The sequence below is a fragment of the Otolemur garnettii genome, unplaced genomic scaffold, assembly GCF_000181295.1.
Source record: "Otolemur garnettii isolate 467f Iridium unplaced genomic scaffold, OtoGar3 scaffold00023, whole genome shotgun sequence".
Lineage (NCBI taxonomy): Eukaryota > Metazoa > Chordata > Mammalia > Primates > Galagidae > Otolemur > Otolemur garnettii.
The window spans coordinates 7308149-7334206 of NW_003852418.1; the positions used below are offsets into that span (position 1 = coordinate 7308149).

A 26058-nucleotide genomic window follows, 5' to 3' on the forward strand; every position below is an offset into this window, starting at 1 on the left:
AAAAAAAAAAAAAAAAAAAAAAGAAAATCAGACCAAGAACAGGTGCTTCATCTTAATTACAGTGTGTTTTTGTTTTTTTTTATTTTTTTAAGAGACAGAGTCTCACTTTGTTGCCCTCAGTAGAGTGCCATTCACAGCTCACAGCTCACAGCAACCTCCAGCTCTTGGGCTTAGGTGATTCTCTTGCCTCAGCCTCCTGAGAGCCTGGGACTATAGGTGCCCACCACAACACCCAGCTATTTTTTTTTTTAATTGCAGTCTGGCCGGGGCTGGATTCAAACCTGCCAACCTCGGTACCTGGGGCCAGTGCCCCACTCACTGAGCCACAGGTGCTGCCCTTAATTACAGTGTTAAATGATATTGGTAACAGTGGGACTGCTATCTCCATAACCCATCCATGAAGCAGTCTTACACATAGGAAAGAATCATTACAGTGAGAGCATTTAATTTCTGGAATGACTAAATACAGGGATCACCTGTTTCTGAATGTATACACAGTTTCTTGCCAGTTGAGGTGGCTTCCCTAACTGGTTGATTCTTTAATTTTTTTTCTGCTTTCATTACATAAAATATTTTTATCACCTGTATCTCTAGATCTGTGGTTCTCAACCTTCCTAATATTGTGACCTTTTAATATGGTTCCTCATGTTGTGGTGACCCCCAACCATAAAATTATTTTCGTCGCTACTTCATAACTGTAATTTTGCTACTGTTATGAATTGTAATGTAAATATCTGATATGCAGGATGTATTTTCATTGTTACAAAGGAGTTGCGACCCACAGGTTGAGAACTGCTGCTCTAGATGGTTTCTTTATTATAGTTTGGTCACCTCTTCCATCTGTAAAAATAAGCCAACAACAAAAAGAGATCTGAAGACTCAGAGACATTCTCATCACTAACATACTTATTGAGTGCTGTTTTTTCATTTGGTCTGGTCTTTGTTTTATGTCCATACACATCTAGTTGTAACACATTTTAGATTAGAATCATCACATATCATAATTCCTCTGGAGATAAGAACTTCTTCTTTTGAATAGTTATCAATAACTGGAGCATAAATAGGTTTTCATATGCTATTGCCAAGTTATAAAATCACGAAATTTTCAAAGCTACAAGGGAAATTAGAAATAACATGGCCCAGTGTCCTCTTTGTGGAGATTGGGAACCTGTGATTTTCTCAAAATCATATAGTCAGAAACAGAATCTAAATTTTTGAGCCACATACTGAGGGATTTTTTCCCCCAATTTTTTATTTTATTGTGGTAAAATATATTTAACATGAAATTCTGAGAGGGGGATTTTTCTGTTGTCCTGCCTCCAAAATCAAGTTTTATTTATTTATATATATATATATCTTTTTAACTAATCATTTTGCTACAGTTAAATTTCTAATACATGTGTGAATCTTGCTCTCAGTTTATTCACATGATTAGATCAAAACCTTTATTATAAAATTCACTGTAGTTTTTGGAACTTTGAATTTTAAATTTATAATCAGGTCCCTACTATTGTATCAAAACATGAAAAGAAAAGAAAGGAATTTCAGATAGAATTTCTTATTTCTAACTGTTAGTTGTTGAAAGAGACAAAGAACAGTTGGTATTTTAACTCCAGAAATGTTAGAAATCTTTAAGGAGTGTTGGGAAGGGCTGTCATAACCCAAATATGAGGAAAGCAAATGTTCTCACTTTTTCATCTGAACAGAGATAGAAATTAATACAAATGATTGTGCTCTAACATAGCAGGCATTCTTTTGATTTTTATGGCATGGTTTAGAACTAGACCACAGAAATAGTATCTTGAGTGTTTCAACTTGGATTGAAAGATTTTAATTTCTGAAATCCACCTAAATTCCTTCTAAAAGGAATTAATGAACAACCATGGAAGTATGTCTTATTGTTGGATATAATGTTTTCTTAAAAAGGACAATATCCTTATGGTTTTGGTAACAATTCCACAGGAGAAAGAATTTTAAATACCTATTATTTCTGTCCGGAAGTCACTGTTTTTATTGATAAACTCATTTTAGTCATTTCTGTATGGGATCAGTGGGTGGTGGCAGGAATGAGGAGAGAGAAGTTGGTACCTTATATGTTCAGCTCACTCTGAGACTTTAAGTGTGTATTTCATAAGAAAGATGATTTTATTTTTTGTTATCATAACATAGTTATCAAATGGCAGTTTTTCTAAAGAGGAGCTTTCCCTTCTGTCCCAAACCTGGTTTACTTTTAGATTATTGCTCTGATCTCATAGATTCTTTTTATTCAGTGTATTCTTTTTGATATTCGAAGCATACCAGCGGGAGCCCCTCAAGATGGCCCCTGCATCCTTTTGATATGTCTCGATCGGTTTTTGAATATTTGCTTGCTTTTTTTGGCACAAAAAGATGCTCCAGGTCCGTTTTGTAGTTTTCCTGCTTTAGCCCTGGAATCAGCTGTTTTGCTTAAGACGGCCTACTTCCTTTTAGTAGGGAATGGTCTTTGGACACCAAGATCTGAGTTCGAGGTATGCTTATTGGTTCTGGGGTATCAGTTGCTTCAAGGCCTTTAAATTGAAAAAACTTGGAAGTATCTTCTGTATTTTAAAAAATCACGAGTTCATATTAATACTTTCCATTCAAATGTAGCACCACAGAGTTCTTCTGTGCCTTCCTTCACTTCACATTACAGAATTTTTTTTTTTTCCTGCAGGCAGTCTTCCTTGGAATGCACCTCATTTCTGAGTTTGATATTTAGGCAGTGCCAGATCTTCTTTGTAGGATTGTACCATTTTGCATTCCAATTCGGTAACATATGAGTGCCTCAGTCTCCACAGACAGTGTGTTTTCAAGCTTGTGAATTTTGGCCAGTCTGAAATGTAGGAAATGATATTTCTAAGTAGTCTTAATTTGAGTTTCTCTTACTGTGAGTGAACCTCAGTATGTTTTCATATGTCTTTTTAGGTCTTTAGTGCATTTTTCTACTTTATTTGTCTTCTATTTCTTGATTTAAAAAGTCCTTTAAATATTAGGAACTGGCTCGGCGCCTGTGGCTCAAGTAGCTAAGGCGCCAACCACATACTACACCTAAGGTGGCGGGTTTGAATCCAGCCTGGGTCCGCCAAACAATGACGTCTACAACCAAAAAAATAGCCAGGCACTATGACGGGCACCTATGGCCCCAGCTACTTGGGAGGAGGCAGGAGACTCGCTTGAGCCCAGGAGTTGGAGGTTGCTGTGAGCTGTGATGCCATGGCACTCTACCCAGGGGGACAGCTTGAGGCTCTGTCTCAAAAAATAATAATAATAATAAATAAATAAATAAATATTAGGAACTGATCTATCAAGACTATACATAAATCATTTTTAAAATTTTCTTTAAAACATTTTTATGGTATTGCAAATAATTGTTTCCATTTGTCTTGAAACATGGCTTAGTATGTGTACGCATGATTATTCTTTAAAATTTGTGGTGTTTTTGTTACACAAAACGTTTTTATCTATTTTTTATTGTATTTGGATTTTTGTCATAGTTCAAAAACCTTTTCCACACCTGGATTTTAAAGGCATTCACCTGTTTTCTTCTAGCATTTATGCATTTTATATTTATAATTAGATCTGCTATCTGTTTGGAGTTTTCCTGGTTTAAGGTCTGATGGTAGAGATTCAATTTAATCTTTTTTCGAGACAGAGTCACACTCTGTTGCTCTGGGTAGAGTGCCGTGGCATCATCATAGCTCACAGCAACCTCAAACTCTTGGGCTCAGTCTCTCAAGTAGCTAGGACTATAGGCGCCCGCCAAAATACCCAAGCAGGTTTTTTTATTTTTAGTAGAGATGGGGGTCTTTCTCTTGCTCAGGCTGGTCTCGAACTCCTGAGCTCAAACAATCCATCCAGATCAGCCTCTGAGAGTGTAAGGATTACAGGCCGCCGAACCTGGCCAGCCATTTGGACTTTTATTTTGTTTCTGGACCGTCTGTTCTGTTCAGCTAGTTAGTATATCTTGTCAGGATGTTTTGTATAAAGTGCACTACATACAAGGTGGGACAATTAAGGTTGCAAACTCTATTTAGAGTGTTACATACCTCATTGCTGAATATCACCATGGTCACCTTCAAAGTACTCCCCTTGGGAAGCTATGCACTGATACCAGCTCCAAGCCTACCCTTCAAAGCAGTTTTGGAACTCTTCTGAATAGCCATCAGACCTTTGGTCATACAGGGTTTGACAATTAATTTTGCAAACTCTTTCTGGAAAAGTGCTAGATACCTCATTGCCGAATATCGTAGGGTCACCAGATGGTTCAAGGGAGTATTTTGAAGGTGACCATAATGATAATTAGCAATGAAGTATACAGCACTTTTTCTAGGATGAGTTTGCAAACTTAATTGTCTGACCTCCTCTGACATCAGTTGGCAGGGCTATTGCAGTCGCTGGCTCTAGGAGGTCCTCTGAACACCTGTTTTTTTAATTCATAGGATTATGTGTAGCATTGCTGCAAAGTTGTCCAGAGGAGGGGACTGAGCAAAAGAACATGGCTTCCTGACATGTTGGCAGATCCAGAGCATTATCATTTATGTATCTTTGTGTAGTTCCTGTGGAACTATGTTAAGAAATAATACCTTAAATTTGGCTTAACAATTAAACACGGAAAGTCCCTAGCACCATACTTAGAACACACATAACACCATGTACTCATTGACTAGTCCTAGCAAATTTTGTGTTTAAGGCTTAGTAAGTGGGGAGACAACAGTGTGGTAAGCTATTGGCAACATCTGGAAGTGGGCAAATTTAGGATTAGTTGAACTTAGCAATGGTGACAGAAAGATGACAAATGTCTGAGAGAGATTGGGTGCCGGCTTGAAAGTGGACTAGGCGAGGGTCATGAGATCAGTAAGATTGCTTAGGACAAGGATGCCTGAAGAGAAACTCTTACTCTTCTTTATCTTCTAGATTTCTATCCACATACCTCTTCAGGCTCTGAACCTTCCGGTTCTTTTTCCTGGTTAATGTGGGAAAGGGCTGCATAAACTTAAATGTTCGTGGAAAATACTGAAAAAAAAATGCTGTGTTTCCCCGAATCAGAATACTAATCACGGGCACAAAGATAACTTTTAGCATATGAAGCAGGTACACTCAGCTAGGTTTTTAACTGAATTCTTTTGCTGTTGTTACGAGTAATTGCCATATACTGCTCTCTTATGGTAACTGCTGATTCTGTTCTCCAGAATGGCTTGAGGCCCAGCCTAAGTAAGCTCCCCTTTACCACTCTTCCATGACCTTCCAACTTGTAAGATCTGGACAAATGTAACTCTTATAGTTAGTTCTATGTATTTAATATTTAGTACTCTCTTTTAAAAAACTGTTTAAAAGAAGTAAATAGGGGCGGTGCCTGTGGCTCAAAGGAGTAGGGCGCTGGCCCCATATGCCAGAGGTGGTGGGTTTAAACTCGGCCCTGGCAAATAAATAAATAAATAAAAGTAAATAAAATAATGTATAGTCTTACTACCAGCGACAAACCCTGTTAACATTTTGATATATTCTCTTCCAGACTTTTTCTCCTATGTATATAATTTTATAGAGTTGGGATTATACTGTATATATACATATACTTTATCTTGTTTTCCCTTTAACTTTATTATAAACCATGTATAGATAGTATTTCAAGTGTTACATGATATTTCAGAGTGGATGGATTGTGACTTACTTATGCATATTTTTCTTACTCCAGTTAGGCCACGAGGTTATCAAAATCACCCTACTGTATCACCTCCTTCCTATTCCAGTGCCTGTAGAGACTTTCGTATTTGATAGATGCTAAATAGATACTTTTGCGTCTCTATTTTCAATCTACATATTATGAGAACTATTTCCTATAGGAGACCTAAAATGTATTATTTGTAGCTTACTCAGAATCACTGCATCACCCAATCCGTCTATCCAGAAAAAGGGATGCTGGAGAAGTTTTTGCCTGTATTTTAGGGGGACCTTAAATCCTCTTAAAACTCTGTGAGAAATATTTTGAGTGAGCATTTGTGCCCTTTTTCTGTAGTTTCATAGATTCTTGAAGGAGTCTTATCTAACAGAAAGACCCACTGATCCAGAGACTGTAGCCCAGCTAGAGATAGATCCGTTTATTAAACTTATCTAAAATGTAACAGTGTTCCTTTTCAATTTTTATTTTTCTTGGTTTTCAGGAAGGGATGAGACTATGCAGCCTGCAAAACCATCTTTTCTTGAATATTTTGAACAAAAAGAAAAGGAAAACCAGATTAACAGCTTTGGCAAGAGTGTACCTGGCCCACTGAAAAATTCTTCAGATTGGAAAGTGCCACAAGATGGAGACTATGAGTTTGTAAGTAAATAGTTATGTCTTCCAGGGGAGGTTAGTTGCAGTATCACACATCCAATTCGGTCATTTCACTGAAAGTGCTGGAGCATTTTTTTGTGCAGTTTGAGTCTCATAATTGTAGTTGGCAGCGATTCCTGGGTTGAGAGACAGTTGGTAGGCAGTTCTGGGGTCCCTAAATAGTGGTGTCTTTTGTTGCTTTAAAAATCTTTTGTTCACTTGCCATTCTTTTTTGAAATTAAGAAAGCAATACTCTGTCATCAAATGAAGATGCAGTTGTCTTTAATAGTTTGAGGTTTTGATTTTATATTTAAGAATTAGATTGAAAGGCTCGGCACCTATAGCTCAACCGGCTAAGGCGCCAGCCATGTACACCTAAGGTGGCGGGTTCGAATCCCCAGCCAGGACCTGCCAAACAATGACGGCTACAGCCAAAAAATAGCTGGGCGTTGTGGCAGGCGCCTGTGGTCCCAGCTACTTGGGAGGCGGAGGTAGGAGACTCGCTTGAGCCCAGGAGTTGGAGGTTGCTATGAGCTATAATGCCATGGCACTGTACCCAGGGGGACAGCTTGAGGCTCTGTCTCAAAAAAAAAAAAAAAAAAAGAATTAGATTGAAAGACAGTTTTTATTGTTTTGCGGTGTCTTCTTGTTCTGCTAGCCATTCTAATTTTATGCACTCTGAGAGGATTATCCTGAATTTTTTCTAAGAATAAATATAAATTATTTTAAAGTTTCTAATGAAAAGCTGGATGTGTTTTTCTTTTCTCTGCTATGGAACATTCTCTTTCAACCACAATTATTAATGTTTATAAGGATTTAATGAGTAGAGGCACACAAAAAATTGGGGAAAGAGTAAGGAGTCTATCCCTGTTTTGAATATTTCTAGAAGGGATTTTTCTCTTTAGGAATTTTTTATTTTTGTATTCTGAAGTTTGTCTTTTAGCTGTCATAATTCTGTTGTTGTTTATAAAAGAGCTTAGTTGAGCCTTGGATTTGAACTCTGGAAGGCCTTTCTGGTCTTGATTTTCTCCTATTCTATTGACTGGCCTAAAGGACATGATGTCATTCTTCCGTAACTTCATTTCTACTTTTGTAAATTGGTAGGAATGTCATAGATTATACAAATAATGGTAGTTGAGGTCAGTACCTAGAGAGCTTTTGAGGACCAGAATAGCTCACCTAAAGTTATTTAACCAATTACTCACTGAACCCATGCTAGAATCAGGTTCATTTGTTTTTATCATCTGTTTATTAATTTATTTATTCATTCACTGGCATGTGTGTGTGCCACTATGTATTTGGCACTATTCTGGGAATCTCATAGTGAACAGAACAGCTAAAAACCGATCCCCTATGGAAGTTTCATTCTAGAACAGTGGTTCTCAACCTTCCTAATACCGTGAACCTTTAATACAGTTAAAAGGGGTCACCACCCACAGGTTGAGAACCGCTTTTCTAGAAGAAGGAAAATAAGTAAAATATTCAATGTGTCAGATGGTGGTTAGAATTGTGGAAAATATAAAGCAAAAGGGAGATTAGGGGAAAGAGAGTATGTGTGTATGTATAGCTTTTAAAAATAGAGGAGACAGGGACATCCTTATTGGTAAGAACACAAGGATGTGAACTACGTGACTATCCAGAGGAAGAGCTTTCAGGCTGCAGGAATAGCAAATGCAAAGATCCTGAGGCAAGGGACTTGGTGGGTGTGTTTACAGAACAGTGAAGAGAAACAGTATGTTTGGAATAGCATCAATAATATGTACCAGGGAATAATATCAGAGATGTAACGGAGAGCTGGAAAATGCAGGGCTTTTTGTGTAATATTAAGGACTTTAGCTTTCATTCTGGCGTGGTATGGAAAGCCATTAGAAGGAGGTGACTTGATTCTATTTTAAAAAGTTATTCCAGGGCAGCCTGTGGCTCAAAAGAGTAGGGTACCAGCCCTAGAAGTAGCGGGTTCAAGCCCAGCCTTGGCCAAAAACTGCAAAAAAAGAAAAAAAGTTATTCTAGTTGCTACTACAGGAGGGCTATAGATTTTTTGAACATGGGTACAGTGTTTTTATTACTATACAAAGGGGACCAAATATAGGGTACATCTGCTGCTGTTCTTCTCTTCTGGGTCTTTGGCATCTGTCTTTTCCACAGGTTGGGATTGAGCTTCAGAATCCTTCTTAACACAGTGCTCCAGACTGCCATGGTTCATCAGTAGACTTAAGATATTTGAGTTATTGTGCTTGCTATTCCATGTTGCTTATGTAGTTATCTTTAGTGTATTCGTAAGACTGATTTTCTCAGTTTAGTGAGTCTTTAGGCAAAGATGTTTAAATAACTACTAAGTCACATCATCATTGTGATAGAGTGTTTAAGAATCTTCGAATCAGGCTCGGTGCTCGTAGTCCAGTGTTTAGGGCGCTGGCCACATATACCAAGGCTGGCAGGTTCGAACCTGGCCCAGGCTAGCTTAACAATGACAACTACAACAACAACAAAAAATAGCCGGTGGTTGTGGTGGGTACCTGTAGTCCCAGCTCCTTGGGAGGCTGAGGCAAGAGAATCACTTAAGCCCAAGTGTTTGAAGTTTCTGTGAGCTGTGACACTACAGCACTCTACCGAGGACAACATAATAAGTCTCTGTCTTTAAAAAAAATAAAAATAAATAAATAAATCCCCAAATCTGTACTGTTAGGCCTAGTTTCCTTTTTTAAAAAAGAATGTTATGTAAGTATGCATAATTCTAAACGTAAGTCTTTTGTAGTGGGACCATTACATATCTTCTCTTTTAGCTATTTTGAAATATACAGTAAGTTATTGTTAACTATACTACTGTACTGTTGAATACTAGAACTTACTTATTCTCTCTAACTGTATTTTTGTGCCCCTTAACCAACTTCTCTTCATCTCTTCCTCTCCCCCTCTCCCCTTCCCTTCCCTTCCCAACTTCTGGTAACCACCATTCTCCTCTTTACTTCCGTGAGATTGGTTTTTCTGTTTCCATACAGGAGTAGGAACATACAGTATTTGTATTTCTGTGTCTGGCTTATTTCACTTAATGTAATGACCTCCATTTCCATGTGTGGTATAGCAAATGACAGAATTTCATTCTTTTTAGTGCTGAATAATACTCCCATTTGTATATATACCTTATTTTATCTATTCATCCATTGATGAGCACTTAGGTTGATTGCATATCTTAGCAATTGTCACTAGTGCTGCAGTAAACATGGGAGTGCAGCTATCCCTTCATAGTTTATTAACACTGCATGATTTTTAAATTTCTTTCTTAGTCCCCTTTTGAGTATTCTGTACTCTTATTGGAAGTACCAAAGAATGACATAAAATATGGGCAAAGGTATGTTTGCAAGTGACATCTGGCAAAAAAAGAGGCAATCTATTGAGTGAAGTTAAGTTTCTAAATAATCTCCTTAAGGCTAAAGAAGGATTTATGTCAGACTAGCTAATACAGTTCCCTCAGCAATCTCAGAGACATTCTTATTCCCAGACAGGCAGTATTTAATTATGAAAAAAAGATATCCTCTTATGAAGGCAATTGCTATTTCAGAATGAACTTTTTGCCCAAAATGGCAAGTGAGAAGTAATTTAATTAGGGAAAGAATTTGCTACTCACCAAAAAAGCTTCATATTTTTGTTTGAAACTGAATACTTGTCCCATTTCTAAGATTGAATTGTCTTATTTGCCAAGTTGAAAAAACCCCAAAGATTCTCTTTAGTGTTTAAGATATATGGTGATTAATAGATGGTGTATGAAATGCAGTATTCTGTAAAATTGATATTTTATAATTTATAAACAGATCACTATGGGGAAAGATTGTTACTTTGATGGGAAGTCAGATATTTCTATTTTGCCATTCATAAGGCCACAAAAAGCTGTAAACTTAAATCCAGTTTGGCTCATGAATCTTCAAAAACACACTGGAATATCTTAGTTTAAGATGACTCAATAGCCAACAGTGGTGAACAAAACAAGTGAAGCCCACATTCTTTTTTTTTTTTTTTTTTGTAGAGACAGAGTCTTACTTGTTGCCCTTGGTAGAGTGCCATGGCGTCACAGCTCACAGCAACCTCCAGCTCTTGGGCTTAGACAATTCTCTTGCCTTAGCCTCCCAAGCAGCTGGGACTACAGGCCCCCACCACAACTCCTGGCTATTTTTGTTGTTGTTGCAGTTTGGCGGGGGCCAGGTTTGAACCTGCCACCCTTGGTATATGGGGTCTGTGCCCCCGAAGCCCACATTCTTTATGGAGTTTACAGTGAAGAAAACAGACATTAAGTCAGTAGTGTAGTGAATGTTAGTTCAGGTAATAACAAATATTCACAACAACAAAACAAAAGCACAGTTCAGAGGTACTTGAAAAAAGGCTATGTAGAGAGACAGGGCGTTCAGCTGGACACATGAACGAAGAGTGGAAGCAAGCCACAGGAAGGCAGAGGACCAGTACAAAGACTCTGAAGCAGGACATAGGTGGTTAAGGAAGGAAAGAAGTTCTTTGTGGCTGGAGCTGAGTGACACACCAGCTGACAGTCTAAATGTAAACACTCGGTAATCACAGTAAATGTGAGTGCATTAAAACCTCTTGATAAAAGACAGAGACCCTGGAGGAAAAATAGCAGACAAGATGCAGCTTAACACTGTGTGTAAGAGATATAACTGAAACATCACTGAAAAGTTTAAAACAGGAATGGAAAAAGATAACACTAGGCAAATAGGAAAGTAGGTGAAACAATATTAATATCAGATGAAATAGAATACAAGACAAAAGAATGTTAAATGGGAAAGAAATGTATCGTATACTGCTGAAAAGTATACTTGATCTAAAAGGTATAAATAATGAACCTCTCTGAAGTGTATATATTTATTTAGAACTGATAGAAATTATAAGGAGCAATGAGAAAACTGTAGTTTGAAGAAATTAATCAAGATTTAAATATTCTTTCAAAAACTGACATTTCAGTTAGACAAAAAACAAAGCTAGCAAGCACTATTGACAAGGTTGATGAAACAGAGAATAGAAAAACTTTTCAAATTTACATGAAACTTTTAAGAACATATATGGAATATTCATAAACTTTGACTGTTTTAAAGTACACAAAGATAAATTCTAACCCAGAAATCACAGAGCACGTTCACGGACTATAATATTTAATAAAATTAGAAATTAACAATAAGAAAGTAGCCAAAGCTACTTTATCCCATTTGAAAATGTAAAAACATATCTCTAAATAATTCTTGCTTTGAAGATAAAAGTCCAAATAGAACTTATAAACTATTTACAAATGAATTATAAGAACCTTACAAAATTCCAAAACCTGTAATTCAGAACCTATGGGATGTAGCAAAAAATGGTATTCAGAAGAGGATTTATAGCCTTAAATGTATTTTCTTTTTTAGAATACAAGAAAGGTTATAAATGATCTTTAAAAAAGTATAAAGATAAAAGCAAAATTTAATGAAATAGAAAATAAATGAAAAAGTTGAGCTATAAAACCAAAAACATTCTTTGAAAGGACATGATATTTGGCAGACTTGATTACGTTGAAAGGAAGACGATACCAATAAACTATAGTAGGGGGAAAGGGAGGGAGAGAGCATTATTAGAAATAGAAAAATGTTAGAATGATCAAAGATTATAATTTTATGTCATTAAATCTGAAAACCTAGATAAGTAGATGTTTAAATATAGTGTCTTATTTACTTCCCATGTAGAGGTATAAATGCATCAGAATATTCAAGAAATTTTTGAACAAGAACAAAGTTGAATTTAAATACTTCCAGATATCAAAAGCACAATAATGAAAGCATTATAACAGTAGGACATAGAGGAGTGTTATAGACTAGAACCGAGAAACATACTTGTGTGTATACAGGGATGTGTTAAAGTTAATTGCTTTGTAAACCTATTCATACGTAGTTAATTGCTTCATAAACCTATTTGTAAGTAGCAAATGATACTTTTTATATAATAATTGTTATCTTTGCAGGGAGTAGATTTTTCAGAAGTTTCTCTCTTCCATGCTCTGGTGCTGTTTCTATACACTGGCCCTTAAGACCTTTGATTAGTCGTGTCATCATGGGTGGCAAGGGCAGTCTCTTGGCAAACATTGTTTATTCTGACCCAGGTGTCAAAATGTTGCCAGGTTGGGATTAACAACTTGAAGGCCTGGAATTCCTAAGTGCTGTCATCAGACTCTGGGATGTTTTGAGTTTGAATCTCATTACAACCAAGGCCAGATTTGGTTCAGTTCCTTTAATTTTGCCACAATTTGAAGTCAGAGAAGAAGAGAAATGACTGTAAATTCACTGTTTATTTTTCATGAAGACTCTTCCAAAGACTGAGAAATAGTTTAAAATGGAAATCAGTTATTCTAGAAGCAGAGTTTTGAGTTTTTAGCGGAGGTGAATGTAAATTATCTTTCTTATTACTAGACCCACCAACCATACCTTTGAATTGTGATTGCATTCACCCAGATGTGTATTTTTTACTCTTCTTCCTTGGAGCTGTCAGAGATTCTTTCTTCAATTTTCCTTTTCAGCTTCCACCACCCACTTTTTTCCTCACACAGACTTTTGACAGTTCCAGTCATCCATATTCCCAGCACATAAAATATTAAGACAAAGGAGAAGATATATGCTGGTTTTCTTACCCTTATCCAAAGAGAGTCTCTGGTAGAACTCTGAAAAGTGACACTTACTTATATAACTTAGTGCCTCTGAAAAGACGCACATGATGTGGAACTTTTTTCATTATCTAAAATGTTGTCCTCATGTCATTTCCCACTGTTACTTATAGAAATCCTGATGCTCCACCATTCAAATAAAATACAGCCCAGTTGAGCATCTTGTGTCTCTTGATGTGTTTGCGCTGAGCACCAGTACTTTTTGAATGGGAAAAGTCCCTCTCCCTTTCTTCATTTCTCTGTTGGGAGTTTGATGCTGATAATTACTGAGATTTTGAACTGACAGTGTAGGGATGAAGTAGTATTGCGAAGATGATTTAAAGAGGAGGAGGTTTGATGGTAATTTATTATCTTCTACTGAGCAAAAGACACAAGTGAGGTTGGTGGTGGTTCTATACGTCCAAATGTTTTTTCTGACACATTTGCTTTACAAGGTTTTTTGAAGTTTCATTTGCGCTGTTTGTATGGAAATTGTGTTTTATGTGTACCCAAGTGACTGCTGTTTCAGTTAAGAGGAAGTATGTTTGGTGGTTAGGATCACTAGAGTCAGGCCTTCAGGGTTCTAATCCTGACTTTACCATTTGCTGAGTAGCTCTGGACCAGTTTCTCCTCTCTGAGCATTCTTTTTCCCAACTATAAAGTGAGAAAAGAGCCTTTAGGGTATATTTTGTGTCTATGTGAGTCTTAAACAGGGTATAAAGTGCCTGCAACATAAAACAGGCTGAGCCTCCTGAATCCAAAAACCTAAAATCCAAAATCCAATACTTATTAAGCATGGACCTGGCACCCAAAGGAAATAGTCACTGGAGCATTTCAGATTTTGGATTTTTGGATTAGGGATGCTCAGCAGTTAAAGACAATGCAAATATCCCAAAATGCAAAGGGTAAAACACTTCTGATCCCCAAGCCTTTTGGATTAGGGATACTTTAAACCAGTAGGCGCTTCGCAAGTGTCAGCTTCCTCCTTTCTCCCTCCATTTTCCCTTCTTTTCCTGAAACACTGTCCATGGAATAAATTTCAGTTACAAAACTTTTCCCCAGTGATTTGCCATTGACTTTCATTACAAAACCACAGCTGTATTCATTCCCAAAGAAAGCTTGCTCCCAAAGGGATGGATATAAAAACTACTCTAAGGGCCGCATGGTGGCTCATGCCTGTAATCCTAGCACTCCGGGAGGCCGAGGCGGGTGGATTGCCTGAGCTCACAGGTTCAAGACCAGCTTGAGCCAGAGCAAGATCTTGTCTCTTAAAAAGCCGGACGTTGTGGTGGGCACCTATAGTCCAGCTACTCAGAAGGCTGAGGCAAAAGAATCACTTGAGTCCAAGAGTTTGAGGTTGCTATGAGCTGTGATGATACAGCACTCTACCAAGGGTGACAGAGTGAGACTCTGACTCAGAACAAAAGAATCAAAACTATTTGTTTGAAATTGATCACCAAAGTGGTCATTGGTATCAGTTTTAGAACTTCCCACTGCTCACTCGCTTTTCCCCCTTGCACCTCTAACAATATGGTTTTTCTTTCCACTCTGTTTTGTGCACTGTTGACATTACTGGCATTTTTGAATCTTGAAGCTCTCAGCACTGCTTCCATTGTAGCAACACTCTTCTGCCAATAGATGCCGCCCTTTCACTTCTTGTGTGCACAGTTCCTTGATTTTCTTGTGGTAGAAGTTGCCCTCTGTGTCAAATGAATGATAAAATTACCAGCCTAGAAGTTTGACCTTGTGTAAAATGAATCTCCTTGAAAATATAGACACCTCATAACACAGACCAGTGGGATGAACATTAAGTTACATCGGAGGGTGAAGGGCCCTGGCTTTAACTGGACCCTGGGGTGAGTTGCTCTCCTCTTTTAGAGTTCCAAGGTTGTAGTCTATAAAACTCAAGCACAATACTACCTGTTCTTCCCACGGAGTTGGAGAAGGATCAGGTGACATGTAGGTTCGATATTTGAACCAGGTTTACTTTCAGGACTGTGGTAGAATTCTGTAATTTGGTTTGGGTTCACTGTGTATTAATTATTGTTTATTATTATGTCACATTTTACCTTTGTAAAGAAAATCATCAGCTCTTTGATATCCCAAAAAACAAGGGAAGGGTTAAGTCCGGACCTTTGTTATGCCTCTGTTAGTACTGATGACAGTAAAGTTATCACTTTAGGTTTGTATCGCATTTAAATTGTGAGCGCACGTTAGAGGTGTATTCATAGTTTGTTCTTGCATTCAGTGTTGCTTGTCCAGTGTTGCTGAGAGGGAGCAAGGTGTGGTTTCTTATCTCCTTTTACAGACTGAGGAACTAGAGTCCAGAGACAGAAGCATCTTTCCTACTTAGCTCCAGAGTTAAGTATAAACCCCAAATCCTCAGGTTGGTTCCTGTCTCTACAAACTCGTCCGCGTTTCTCACATGAAAATGAATCCCACAACAAACAACCACTGTGAGCACGTCCTGGGTACTCAGTTGTATAAACCCGGAAAAGAATCATCTTTCTCATGCAGCCATTATTATGGTTTAAAAAAAAAGAAAAAAAAATTTTTTAAAAAGCAATCATCTTTCAAATAATACTGTAATAGGAGCTACAATAACCAGGAGGAATGGTTTCAGATTTGTTGCGTCTTACTGGGAATTTTGTGACATTAGAGGAGTATTATTGCCAACTCAAAGTGGTTTTCTCATGCTTATTCAGAGCTTAGTGCAGATTGACAAGCTTTACATTTCATTAGTTGTTTATGTAAAGAATTTCTCTTGTTGGAGCAATTTAACTTTTGCCTTACTTTGCTGCTGTTTCTTACACATTTACTTTGTAACTATGGGTTTTATGGTAATTATCCTGCTGTTAGAAAAGGCCATGCTGACTAAAAAGGCATTAAGAATTGACCAAATATAACCTTGGTGAAAACAAAGGTGTAGTGGAGCCTTTTTTTTTTTTTTTTTGAGACAGAGTCTTATTTTGTCGCCCTCGGTAGAGTGCTATAGCGTCATAGTTCACAGCAACCTCAAGCACTTGGGCACAAGAGATCCTCTTGCCTCAGCCTCCTGAGTAGCTGGGAGTACAGGTGCCTGCCACAGCACCTAGCTAGTTTTTCTGGGTTTTTTTTTGAGACAGAGTCTCACTTTGTCACCCTTTGTAGAGTGCTAATGGTGTCACAGCTCACAGCAACCTCAAACTCTTGGGCACAAGTGGTTCTCTTGCCTCAGTGTCCTGAGTAGCTGGGACTACAGGCACCCACCACAACACCTGGCTCTTTTTAGAAACAGGGTCTCGCTCTTGCTCAGGCTGGTCTCGAACTCAAGCAGTCCGTCTACCTTGGTCTCCTAGAGTGCTGGATTACAAACGTGAGCTACTGCGGCTAGCCTTGGGCTACTTTTTCTACTTTTAGTAGAGACCAGGTCTCAAACTGGTGAGCACAGGCAATCTACCTGCCTTGGCTTCCCAGAGTGCTAGGATTACAGGCGTGAGTCATCGGCCAGGCCTTATAGTAGAGTCTTAATGGTGACAGCAAACTTTGACATATATTTTGGCAGTATCTCCGTTGCAGTGTGCTGTCAGCCTCATTCAGACACTCACTTCTGAATTTGCCTTCCCCTGCTGCCTGTTGTCTTACCATAAATCACATTTTTTCTTTCGGCCAGGGCTGGGTTTGAACCCACCACCTCCAGCATATGGGGTCAGCACCCTACCCTTTTGAACCACAGGCGCTGCCCCAATAAATCACGTTTTTGTTAATTTGCTTTTCTTTACTCCATGATAGATACTGAATTTTTTAGTAATCTCCATATTGATTGCTTATTATCTTACTTTAAATTTTATTGGCAGGGACGCCTGCTCTCTTAAGATTAGATTGCAGAATTTGAAAAGGAAATGGTGAAAATAGCAGTTACTGAGTGCTTATTGCATTTGCTTCTCACACCATCTTTGATGGGGGATCTGATGTGCACTCATTCGCCAGGGGGCTTAGAGATACTCAGTGACCTGTCCCACCCACAACGTAGGATAGAGTCAGGCTTTGCATCCACATTTTCTAATGCCAAGACCATTATTTTTCTCAAAATAACACATTTGTCTGCATGAGAACTGTTATAAATGCACCTAATTCAAATGATGTCTATTTTCTTTCCCTAGTGTTCCCAGCACTTGGCAAACAGCCGGAGCACACAGGTGCTCAGAATGTGTTGTTTATGTTGTGTGAGTCCATTGTACATTCTTGGCCAAACTTTCTAAATCTCTTCAGATTCTCTTTTTGCAGTAGCCATTCATCTGTGTGCACAGGAGCATGTTAATTGGACTAAAAATTGGATAGACATTGAATCTGTATCTTTCCCCTTTCTTTGCTAAAACATCAGTAGAGAACAGTGATGAGCGAGCATTGCAGGGTTGGGAATCCCTTTGATTGTACTTAGATAAAGCACATAAAACATTAGGAAAGTGCCTGGCATTCCTATTCTATTATTTATACTATCTGTGGGTTCCTTTCAGAGTGATGGCTTATAGAGATCAGTGAATCCAGAATCAGGTCTCAGCTCTGACAGTAACTAGCTTATGTCCTTCGGCAAGGCACCTAACCTTCCTGGGACTCTGTTTCTTCATCTGCTAAAGACGAAATTAAAGTCTTCAAGAACCCTCAAATTCTCTTGGGCTTTGCCGATCTTAAAAATGGAGCTCGTGTGTCTCTCTCATAGGGATTGTCTGAGCCTGAGAACCTAGGTACAGCAGGAAAAGCATATATGAGGTTTTTCCATTGTCCTTTTAAAACACAGGGAGGTTCTTAGAAGACCAAAGTGAGCATAGGAGGCAGTATAACATCTGACCAAGAGACAAATAGCCCTGGATTCAATCCTTGTGTAACTTAGCTAGTTGCTCAACTTAAAATGAAGGGACTAATCCTGTTTACCTTGGGGTCATTGAGAAGATCACATTTTAAAATACCTTCTTAGTGTTTAGTAGAGCATCTGACACAGCCATGCAGTGAATTTTATTTACCCATGAAACACTTAAGGTGGGAGAGATGAACTACCAGAAACGGCAAAGTTAAAGATACTGAGGTAGGAGGAAGCCTCAGCACTTACTTCAGTTTTGTTGAGGGCTCCGCCATGGCAGCTCCCACTTCCTAGATCAAATGTTGTTTACTTTGAGGCATTTATTTAACACCTAAAATGAACCGAAGTCTGTTATGACTTTCTTATTCCTAGGGTTTAAGTATCAAGTGTGCTGATTGAAACGTGGGCAGACCTTTTGTGTTTTCTCTGACCAGATTGCTTCTTTCGATGCCTGCCTGGAAGCTGTAAGACCGAGACAGTTCTTACATTGTTTTTTCTTCCAGAACAGTTTGAATCCTGATGGCACAGTTAGTAGTGTAAAATAACTCAAGTAAGTGTGTGCTCCTGTTTGCATAACTGAGCTCACATTCTACACAGCACTGATTGAATCAGAAGGTGGCTGGAAGAAGGGCAAACTTGGATCCCCTTCATATCCTTACTAGTCCCTTTCATTTGTTCTTTGTTTAGGAAAATCATGGCAAAAAATAAGATTTTGGAACCTTCAGACAGATGTATCTAGTTTAAGAAATCTTGGGGCGGCAGGGGGCAAGGTTTGGAGCCGCTGGCCGAGCAGCGTTAGGGTGAGGCCTGGCTCGTGGCACCCCTGTCAGGGTTGTCTTGTGCCCCCCTACCAGGCCTTGCTGGTGCCCACAGACAGGTATCAGTGTGGCTCTCAAGTGGCTGAGAGACACACTGAGTCTGGACAAGGGAGGGATGGTTAGTCAGAAGTCTCATAGCTGATCACCTAGGAAGAGAAGTTCTAAAGCAGTAAGAAGAAAGCATTTCAATTTGGGACACTTAGAGCAGCTAGAAATGGGGACTGAACTGTCAGACCGTGTTTCTGCCCTGTCCAGCCTGGCTTCATTTCAGTCCTTCCACATTGTTATCCTGGGTTTGGACCATGATGGGAAGACAACTGTTTTACAAAGGCTGCAGTTCAGTGAATTTGTAAACACCATACCTATCAAAGGATTTAACACTGAGAAAATCAAGGTATCCTTGGGAAATTCAAAACAGTCACTTTTCACTTCTGGGATGTAGGTGGTCAGGAGAAATTAAGGCCACCGTGGAAGTCACATGCCAGGCACACAGATGGCGTTGGGTTTGTTGTGGACTTGGTTGATGTTGAAAGGATGGAAGAAACCAGAATTAACTTAATAATACAACTAGGATATCAGAAACTCAGGGAGTCCCTGGATATAGCTGCTAACAAACAAGACTTTAGGAACTTGTTCTCTCTCTCAGAGACTGAGAAATTGTTGGCAGTGGGTGGACTGAGTTCATCAGCTCCTTGGCATTTGCACCCTACCTGTGCAATCATAGGAGATGGACTACAGGAAGGACTTGAGAAACTACCAGATGTGATAATGAAGAAAAAAGGTTGTGACAACAGAAAAAGCAAAGATGAGTACCAGTGCCTTTCATATCTGTGTGGAGTAGGTTTGCTCTGGTTTGATTTTGACAAACGGAAGTGTGTCTGCATTCGGGTTTGCCTGTCTGTCCTCCTGGATGCTGTTAAAGCTTTGGTTGGTCGGACAATCAGATGATCAACTCTGTTGCCTTGTGGAAGATGAGTAAATGCAGTGCTGCTTATACTGGTCACTTTTCCCTACCCTGCAAATCTTTTGGTACTACCATTTTGGGAAGCCAAGTGAGGATAATAAATTAGCCAGAACACAGTTTTGGAAATTTGACCTGAAGTTAGTGAAATAAAACTTGAAGAGTGTCTGCCAACTGTTTTGTGCTTATGTCTTTTAGGAGGAAGCCTTTGCAAGGAAATTGCGTCTTGAGGATTTGTATGTTATGATAAAATGCTAGTGAGTGGAAATGTTAAGATAAATTAATATATATGCAGTTACATTGATCACATTGGTCCAGGCAGTCCTTCTTTAATGTAAGGGACCATGTGGAAGTTTGCTTTTTTTAAATTTTGGCCAAATGACTTTCGACATTTTCTGGAATCGATTATTTAATGATATGTTAAATTAATCATCATCTAAAAGAGGCTCGGAGCCTGTTGCTCAGTGGCTAGGACACCAGCCACATATGCCGGGGCTGGCAGGTTTGAACCCAGCCTGGGCCTGCTAAACAACAACAACTAAAACAAAAAAATAGCTGGGCTTTGTGACAGGTGCCTGTAGTCCTACTGAGACAAGAGAATCAGTTAAGCCTGAGAGTTTAAGGTTGCTGTGAGCACTCTGCTGAGGGCGACATGGTAAGACTCTGTCTCAAAAATCATTAAAATAGATGTTTAAATAAATTGGCATAACTTTAATGAAAATAAGATATTTGGAGTATATTCAAGTACATGGATTAGTTTTCGTGACAAAGCATGTTTTGGTTTGTAGTCTTACTTTTTAGAAATAGCTATGCATGTTTCTACACAGATTTAAAACAACTTCTTTGCAGAATTTAGGGCAATTATAGAAATAGTTTGTTATCAGGAGTACTTTCCCTTGAAGAACCTAAAATAATTTACTTGGCTCGCCTATATAGTGAAATGCATATGCTTAGATACATACATGGATTTATGAAGAGAGCAATTAATGAATTCAGTTGAGGATGTAATTATATGATCTCTAAAGTATTGTTAATATTTGCTGGCTGAAAACAGATAAATGGTTTTTCATTTTTTTTTGTAATGTGTTGGGAGGAGCAAAAGCTTTATAAGCACTTGAATGTGTTGTGTCATGAAAACGTAAAAGATACCCTATATGTGTCCTGAGCTTTACTTTTTTGTTTACAAATTTATTACATGACTGTCCAGTCCTAATTATATGAAGGCGGAAATGGCACAGTACTGCAGATAACAATTATGGAAGTAGATTGGGAAAATCGCAAAGCTCTTCTATGAAAATTCACTGGTGCTGTGTACATTTGAATTGTAAAAACTCTTAAGTGATGAGAAGGAAAGACCTTTATCTAATCCTTACCTACAGACATGAGACTTCCAGTGATCACATATTATCAAATCAGCATACTTTCTATGTGTAAAGCCAAGAGTTGTTCTGAAAATCACCAGAAGAGATTCACTTTGCTGGTAGGGTGTGTTTTGGATATTATTACTTTTCAGCAGCACAACGGGAGTTTTTGGAATCTTGATTCTTGTTACAAACAAATTGAAGTAGCTTCCTGTGGAGCATTCGTGTGTTAAAGGTACCTGCACTAGTGATGGTCACTTAGAATGTTTATATTTACAGAAATGTGGATAATAACCTCCAATAAACCACGTGAGGCACTAGGACACCAATGGAAAAAAAGAAAGAAATTTTAGGGCAGTGGAGTTAACACTGAGTTAAAATGAAGTAAAGTCCGAAAATTTGCTGTCCATTCCCAGATATGGCAGGACCAAGCATAAAGTTATTTTCACGTGTTAGGAAGAAGTGTTCCATTCCAGGTTCGAGTGGAGGTTTTCCACTTTTGGAAGTGCTGCTGCGACTGTAATTATAAACCACAACCATTCTAGGATTAATTTAAAACAGTTCCTGGGGTGAATTAATATCTTGCAATAAAAATATCATATACAATCTGTCACATTATCTGTGGCAACTCTTCTTCGTGCCGGCTTAGTTAATGAGGGTAACAGCTGCCCAGAAGTTTATTGCTGAAGGAATGTTTAACAGTGGTACTATGAATTCAGCACTTTATATGAGAATAGTTTCTGAGTTCCTAGAATTTGATCTATAAATGGAGTCTTATGTACAGCGATACAGGTGGGGTGTGATGCACAGGGTTCCACCTTTTTTTGTTCTCACCACCTCTCTTCCCATCTTAGTTTCCTTCTTAAGGAAAATGAAAATCCCACAGGAAAGCCTGGTCTAGTCCTCATTCCCTGACTTCTGGCCTTCTGCTCCATCACACTCCCTTTCCCTCTCCTCCCCTCTCCCCAGGCTACCTGGGCCTGACTACAGCCTCAAGGAAAGGTCTCCTGTTAGACTAGGCAACCTTTCAGGTTTTGTCCAATCCTAAGAGTCTTTGTTGCCACATCAATGAACTCTTTTGTAGCTATTCAAATGTGATAGAATAAATGAGCATTCAGAGTAAGAGGACCTTTGTGGGCTTGTCACAGAGGGAACAGGCAGCAGTAGTTGTCCCATGGCTATAGATTACACTAATCCTGCCGGGTGTGGGGACTGGGGAAGGGAGAGCCAGTTTGGCCTGTGGACATGTAATTTTTACAATTCGAATTACTGAAATGCATCTTAGATTTCCAGTTTACCACAGATCCTGCTGTTTGCTGTTTATTGTTTTATAACTGGCTACCGCCCGTGCCAACTCCTGAAAACATTTGTGTTTGTGACCTCTGATTTAACTAATCCCCAATTCATGGACATTTAGGTGGCCTTCAGCTTTTTAATGGCAATAAACATTGTTTTAATGAATATCCTTGCATGGTATCTCCTTAGAATTAATTGCACAAGTAGAAATACTAGGTCAACTGTTCATAAATTTGAAATTGTTAAAGACATGGTTAGATTTGCCTGTTTTTGGTATTTAAATTGCTAGTTTGTGTTATATATCTAATTTTCAATGGAATTCTTATTTTCTTGTTGATTTTAAAGAGTTCCTTATATCAAGTAAGATTATGAAGCTTTTAACATATGTGGTAAAGATATTTTCCTAGTCTTTTGGTTTAGAAAAGTTTTTCACATTCTAAGATAACAAAAATATTAACCCCTACTTTATTTTATATATTTTTTTCTTTTTTAGTATCTAATCCATCTGGATTTGTCTTGGAATGAGTAAGGTACCAGTTCAGCTTTATATTTTTCTAAACAGCTAGCTGCTTTTCCTAACAACTAAGGACTTTAAAAATACATGGTTACAGTTACCAAATCTTGATAGCTTCTAATATGTAAAAGTGGTTTGTATTTATAGATAGTTTCCACCTTAGACTCTGAGCTTCAATATTTTTCTGCTTTTAAAGCCTCTAGAAAGGAATTGTGAACACAACACCATATCGTTTTTGGCATTAACTTTAATGCATCTCAAATAGGCTGATTCAACAGAATTTGATCCAAAGTACTTGTATGTCTTGATGCCTTTTTTGCCAAGCAAAATTATTTCTAACCAAAAAGGCCTTCAAACATAGACTGAAAACAAAAGTAAGGGGGTCTTCCTAAGCTGGGTGCAGATTGTATAATTCGATGTTAAGTACAGTGCCTTTTACTTTTCTCCTGAGTTTCTTTCTCTTCTCTGGTTTCCAGTGGTCCACGCCTCTTAGTACTGTGGGGCTTTTGGAGGGCAAATTCAAATCCTTTCTGTCCAAGTCCTCGGAATTACATCTTTAAATATTTTTCTTCTTTGCAGTTTGATAAATGGAATTGGTGGTCTTTGACAGTTTTTCCTAGCTTTCTCTTGTATGGTGAAATTTAGCTGTGGGTAGAGTTTGTTGCTGGTATATTTTCAGCCACAGTGATGTGTTGCTCTTTTGCATAGATTTCCTTCATAGCGTCATTAGAAGAACTTAAAAGTTCCTCTGGTTAGAAAATTTACCTGAATATCTTAGTACCTTGGCAGAGGCGTCTCTTGTAGTCATATCCTTCTAAGTTATTATAGTGCCTTCAAAGGTAAATTGTATCATTGAGGCTTATTTTTAGCTCACGTTTGCAGACAGGGAGACAGATTCTGCCAGTGTGGTTGAGGGGCAGTATACACAGTGGTTAAAGTCACTGGAGTCATTCCATTAGGGTTCATAACCCGTCTTCTTCACTTGTTACATTACCTTTCTTATGGGTCAAATATGGACAAGATCATACTTAACCTTGTAGGGCCTGTTGTTGAGTATCAAAATGAGCAAGTTAAGCAACCCAAATCTGAAAATCCAAAAGTTCTTTTCTAAGCATTTTGGATAAGGGGCACTCAACCTGTAATGCACGTGCAGCATTTAGGACATTGCCTCCCCTGGAGTAAGCACTTAATAAATGATATTTTTCCTTTTTCGTGTTAGTTTGCTCTTCTAGAATGTTACAGTGCTGCTTTCCCCCCTCCTATTTGTAAAAGTAATACTTATACTTGCCCATTGTAGAAAGCATAAAAAGAGAAGCTTAAAGAAAAAGGTGTCAGCTGAGTGTGGTGGCTTGCACCAGTAATCCCAGCTACTCAGGAGGTCAAGGTGGGAGGATTGCTTGAACTGAGGAGTATGAGGCTCTAGTAAGCTGTGATCATGCCACTGCTCTCTAGCCTAGGTTACATAGCAAGACCTTATCATTCTCTTTTTTAATTGTTGCAGGTTGAGTGTAAAAAGAGCCAGGTTGCATTGATTGCATTTGTTAGATAAAGACCCTCTTATAATTGTCTCCTGCCCCCAAAAGGTGTACCACACACTGTGATCCCCTACCCCCGCCCTCCTTCCCTCTCTTTACTCTCCCCTTCCCCCACCACCCATGTACTAGGTCATTAATTGTCGTCATAACAGAATTGAGTACATAGGATTCTTGTTTCACCATTCTTGCAATGCTTTGTTAAGAATAATATGTTCCACTTCCATCCAGATTAATACAAAAGATGTAAAGTCTCCATCTTTTTTAGTGGCTGAATAGTTTTCCATACACCACAGCTTGTTAATCCATTCCCAGGTTGGTGGGCATTTAGGCTGTTTCCACATTTTGGCGATTGTAAATAGAGCTGTGATAAACAGTGTAGTGCAAGTGTCCTTATGGTAAAAGGATTATTTTCCTTCTGGGTAGATGCCCAGTAATGGGATTGCAGGATCAAATGGAAGGTCTAGTTTGAGGGTTTTTTTTTTTTTAATTAAATCATAGCCTTGTACATTAATGCAATTATGGGGTACAGTGTGCTGGTTTAATATACCATTTAAAATATTTTCATCAAACTGGTTAATATAGCCTTTGCCGCATCTAGTTCGAGTTCTTTGAGGATTCTCCATACTTCCTTCCAAAAAGGTCATATTAGTTTGTGGTCCCACCAGCAGTGTAAAAGTGTTCCCTTCTCTCCACATCCACACCAGCATCTGCAGCTTTGAGACTTTGTAATGTGAGCCATTCCCCCTGGGGTTAGATGATATCTCAGGGTGGTTTTGATTTGCATTTCTCTGATAATTAGGGATGATGAGTTTTGTGGGGGTTTTTTTCCTGGTTTTCAGCCAGGTTTGAACCCACCACCTCCCATATGGGGCCGGCACCCTACTCCTTTGAGCCACAGGCACCGCCCAATGATGAGCACTTTAATAGGAGGTTCTAGTCATCTCTCTTGTCCAGTGATATAAAGAATTGAATTTATGTTGATTGAGTTCTCTGTAGATCCTAATTATCAAGCCTTTGTCTGATTCAAAATATGCAAATATCCCTTCCATTATGTAGGTTGTCTGTTTTGGTAGTTGTCTCCTTAGCTGTACAGAAGCTTTTCAATTTAATTAAGTCCCATTTGTTTATTTCTGTTCTTATTGCAATTGCTGTGGAAGTCTTCCTCATAAAGTCTTTCCCCAGGCCAATAGCTTCAAGAGTTTTCCCTACACTTTGAGGATTTTTATTGTTTTGTGCCTTAGATTTAGGTCTTTTATCCATTTTGAATCAACTTTTGTGAGTGGAAAAAGATGCAGGTCCAGTTTTGTCTTTTATAGGTGGATATCCATTTCTCCCAGCACCATTTATTGAATAGAGATTCTTTCCCCCAGTGTATATCCTTGTTTGGTTTATCAAAGATTAGGTGGCTGTATGATGTTAGTTTCTTCCGGTTTTCTATTCAGTTCCAGATAAGACCTTATCTCTTAAAAAAAAAAAAAAAGAAGAAAATATCTCCTGCATTTCTTTCTCCACTACCCCCAGCAATAATCCCAATTTACATTTTAACCTGTTTCCTTCTAGTTTTGTATTATATGTTATTTTACACACCCGAGATCATTCTGTAAGTAAAATATCTTATGTTTTTCACTTAACATATCTTAAATACTTTCTCATATCATTTAAAACCATTTATAAAATCATTTTCAAAGTTATATAAAACATTATATTATTTCAGTTGATTTAATAATTCTCTTTTATT

At 38.3% G+C, this 26058-nt stretch overlaps 1 protein-coding gene and 1 pseudogene across 1 annotated transcript in view; both read left to right on the forward strand.

The window, feature by feature from the left end:
* The window catches only part of STK4 (serine/threonine kinase 4), an 88287-nt gene that overhangs the window by 43964 nt on the left and 18265 nt on the right, over positions 1-26058 (forward strand). Inside the window, exon 10 of the mRNA XM_003787628.3 lies at positions 6177-6334. Coding sequence (XP_003787676.1) covers positions 6177-6334 — 158 coding nt within the window. The remainder of the gene's footprint in view (positions 1-6176; positions 6335-26058) is intronic.
* Positions 18790-19601, forward strand: LOC105886765 (annotated as a pseudogene).